At 65.3% G+C, this 2,780-nt stretch overlaps 1 protein-coding gene across 1 annotated transcript in view; it reads left to right on the top strand.

The window, feature by feature from the left end:
* The window catches only part of FMNL1 (formin like 1), a 13,387-nt gene that overhangs the window by 4,458 nt on the left and 6,149 nt on the right, over nucleotides 1-2,780 (top strand). The window contains exons 8-17 of the mRNA XM_026864624.1: nucleotides 1-88; nucleotides 350-458; nucleotides 684-760; nucleotides 844-937; nucleotides 1,266-1,340; nucleotides 1,627-1,737; nucleotides 1,841-1,990; nucleotides 2,083-2,184; nucleotides 2,289-2,508; nucleotides 2,732-2,779. Coding sequence (XP_026720425.1) covers nucleotides 1-88; nucleotides 350-458; nucleotides 684-760; nucleotides 844-937; nucleotides 1,266-1,340; nucleotides 1,627-1,737; nucleotides 1,841-1,990; nucleotides 2,083-2,184; nucleotides 2,289-2,508; nucleotides 2,732-2,779 — 1,074 coding nt within the window. The remainder of the gene's footprint in view (nucleotides 89-349; nucleotides 459-683; nucleotides 761-843; nucleotides 938-1,265; nucleotides 1,341-1,626; nucleotides 1,738-1,840; nucleotides 1,991-2,082; nucleotides 2,185-2,288; nucleotides 2,509-2,731; nucleotide 2,780) is intronic.

Here is a 2,780-nt window from a genome sequence, read left to right as displayed (position 1 = left end):
CCCTCCTCCGCCACGTCCACCCCAGCGTCCCCTGCGGCGCCCCGGGCAGCGATGGGGACAGTAGCCCCAAGTCACCCGGCAGCTCCCGGTGAGCCTCCGCGAGCACCCGTGCGCACGAGGGGCACCCACCCTCCATCCCACCCCCCCATCACCCCCCACCCAGCCCAAGGTCTTGTAGATGGGCATGGACATGGGGGTCTCTCCCATGGGGATGCAACCACCCGGGTCCCTTGGTGTCGTGTGTCCCCCCTCTGCTGCCACTCACCCATGTGCTGCCCCCTCCCTGCTTGTGCTGCGCCCCCCGGCCGCTCCCCCCAGGCCCCGCTCAGCCGCCCTCTCGCCTGCCCAGGCTGAACCCCTCGCACAGCAGGAAGGCCCTGCGGAACTCCCGCCTCGTCAGCCAGAAGGACGACGTCCACGTCTGCATCATGTGTCTCCGTGCCATCATGAACTACCAGGTGGGAGAGGGCCGTGTCCTCGGGGAAGTCTCCAGCCCCCATGGTGCCATCTTCAGGGTCAGGGTTCGGGGTGGGACCTGCTCTGCAGCCCCTTGCTCTGAGATGTCCTCACTCAAGCTCATGTTTGATGGGGACGTGGCGTGGGGATGACCCACGGTCCCGGAGCATCCCTGGGGTGGGGACAGGAGGATGCACAACCCCATTAATGCCCCTTTTTCTCCCAAGTCTGGCTTCAGTCTGGTGATGAACCACCCAGCCTGTGTCAACGAGATCACCCTGAGCCTCAACAACAAGAACGCCAGGTAGGAGCCATCCCTCGTCCCCTGTCCCCCCGTGTCCTCACCTGCCCATGGTGCCAACCCCCTTGTGTCCCACGTCTCCGCAGGACCAAGGCGCTGGTGCTGGAGCTGCTGGCCGCTGTCTGCCTGGTCCGAGGTGGCCACGACATCATCCTGGCTGCCTTCGACAACTTCAAGGAGGTGAGTCTCGCAGTGGGGCTGCACTGTCCCCACATTGACACTCGTGCTCCAGCGGGGTTCATGCTTCAGTTTCCCTGTGTGAGGCAGAGCCCTGCATCATCCTCCATCCTGAAAACGCCCGTTCTGTGACTCGCTTGGGATGCTCCAGACATTGAGCATGATGTCCCCATGCCAACACATGTCCCCAAGGCCACATCCCAGCTGGACTGGGTGCCGGGCAGCACCTGTGAGGGTTGGGATGGCATCACTGGCGGGTACCTCCTGCCTTGCCCCGCTGCTGGGTGCCCACCCTGGCCATGTCTCTGCTGACCCCCTGCTCCCACCCCAGGTCTGCGGGGAGAAGAACCGCTTTGAGAAGCTGATGGAATATTTCCGCAATGAGGACACCAACATCGACTTCATGGTGAGTGGCTGGTGGGGCTGGCACTCTGCTGTCCCCAGGTCACTGTGTCCCCAAGGGCTTCTGAGTCACCGTGCTGTCCCCAAGCCATCATGTCCCCAAAGGCTGCTGAGCCTTCCCCACGTCCCCACGTCCTCAGGGCTGTGAAACCACCCTGCATTCCCCAGGGACATCATGTCCCCGAGGGCTACTGATCCACTGCACAGTCCCCGGGGCCACCGTGTCCCCAGGGACTACCAGGCCACTGAGCCATGGTGGTGGCCACGCTGAGCCTGTGCCCGCCCCGCAGGTGGCCTGCATGCAGTTCATCAACATCGTGGTGCACTCGGTGGAGAACATGAACTTCCGCGTCTTCCTGCAGTACGAGTTCACCCACCTGGGGCTGGACCACTACCTGGAGGTGGGTGCCCTGCACTGCCCCGGTGCTGAGCCCCGCTGCCGGGGCTGAGGGGGTGCCGGGGGGTACCACCGGCCGTGACGGTACCACCGGCTGTCCCACGCAGACCCTCCGCCTCACCGAGAGCGACAAGCTGCAGGTGCAGATCCAAGCCTACCTGGACAACGTCTTCGACGTGGGGGCCATGCTGGAGGACTCGGAGACCAAGACAGCGGTGCTGGAGCACATGGAGGAGCTGCAGGAGCACGTCAGCCAGGTGGGACGTGGGCGTGTGGGCAGGAGCTGCTGACGCCAGCCCCGAGGGAGGGATGGGGACGGGGCTGAGTGACGTCTCCTTGTCCCCCGCAGTTGACGGAGAAGCTGCAGGATGCAGAGAACGACTCCATGGCCAAGATAGCGGAGCTGGAGAAGCAGCTGAGCCAGGCACGGCGGGAGCTGGAGGCGCTGCGGGTGAGCACCCATGGGTGCTACGATGCTGGAGGAAGGGATGGGTGCCTGGGGGACCAGGGTTTAGGGGGACACCAGCGATGTGCCGGGGCTTGTCACCACTGCAGGAGCAGCTGAGCCCGCCGCGGCCACCCAGCCCGCCGACCCCACAGCCCCAGGAGTGCTACCGGCTGGCGCTGGAGCGGCGGCTGGCGGAGCTGGAGGAGAAGGGTTTGGTGCAGATCCTGCGTGGGCCTGACGGAGACGTCGCCATCGAAATCGTCCCTGTTGTCATAGAAACCCCAGCAGCCCCCGTGGTTACCGGAGAGGCCACCGGCACCGGCACAGGTACCAGGGGTGTGGGGAGATGGCAGCAGCCTGTGATGTCCCCTTCCCAGTGGGGACAGCCAGCACAGAGGAGGGGTGGCAGCCTGTCTCCAGGCAGAGATAATGGAGGTGGGGCTGGGGGATGTGCCCAGGGACGCAGACTCACTCGGTGGCAGAGGGAATGTGGTGGTGGCACCGTGCCCTGCTGTGCCACCATCTCACCCACGTCTTCCTTCCATTGCAGATGCTCCGGCTCCAGCCCCAGCTCCCCCACCTGCACCCGCCGTGCCCCC

The sequence above is a fragment of the Athene cunicularia genome, assembly GCF_003259725.1.
Source record: "Athene cunicularia isolate RWA chromosome 27 unlocalized genomic scaffold, athCun1 chr27_part1, whole genome shotgun sequence".
Lineage (NCBI taxonomy): Eukaryota > Metazoa > Chordata > Aves > Strigiformes > Strigidae > Athene > Athene cunicularia.
This window is presented reverse-complemented; position numbering and strand designations above follow the sequence as displayed.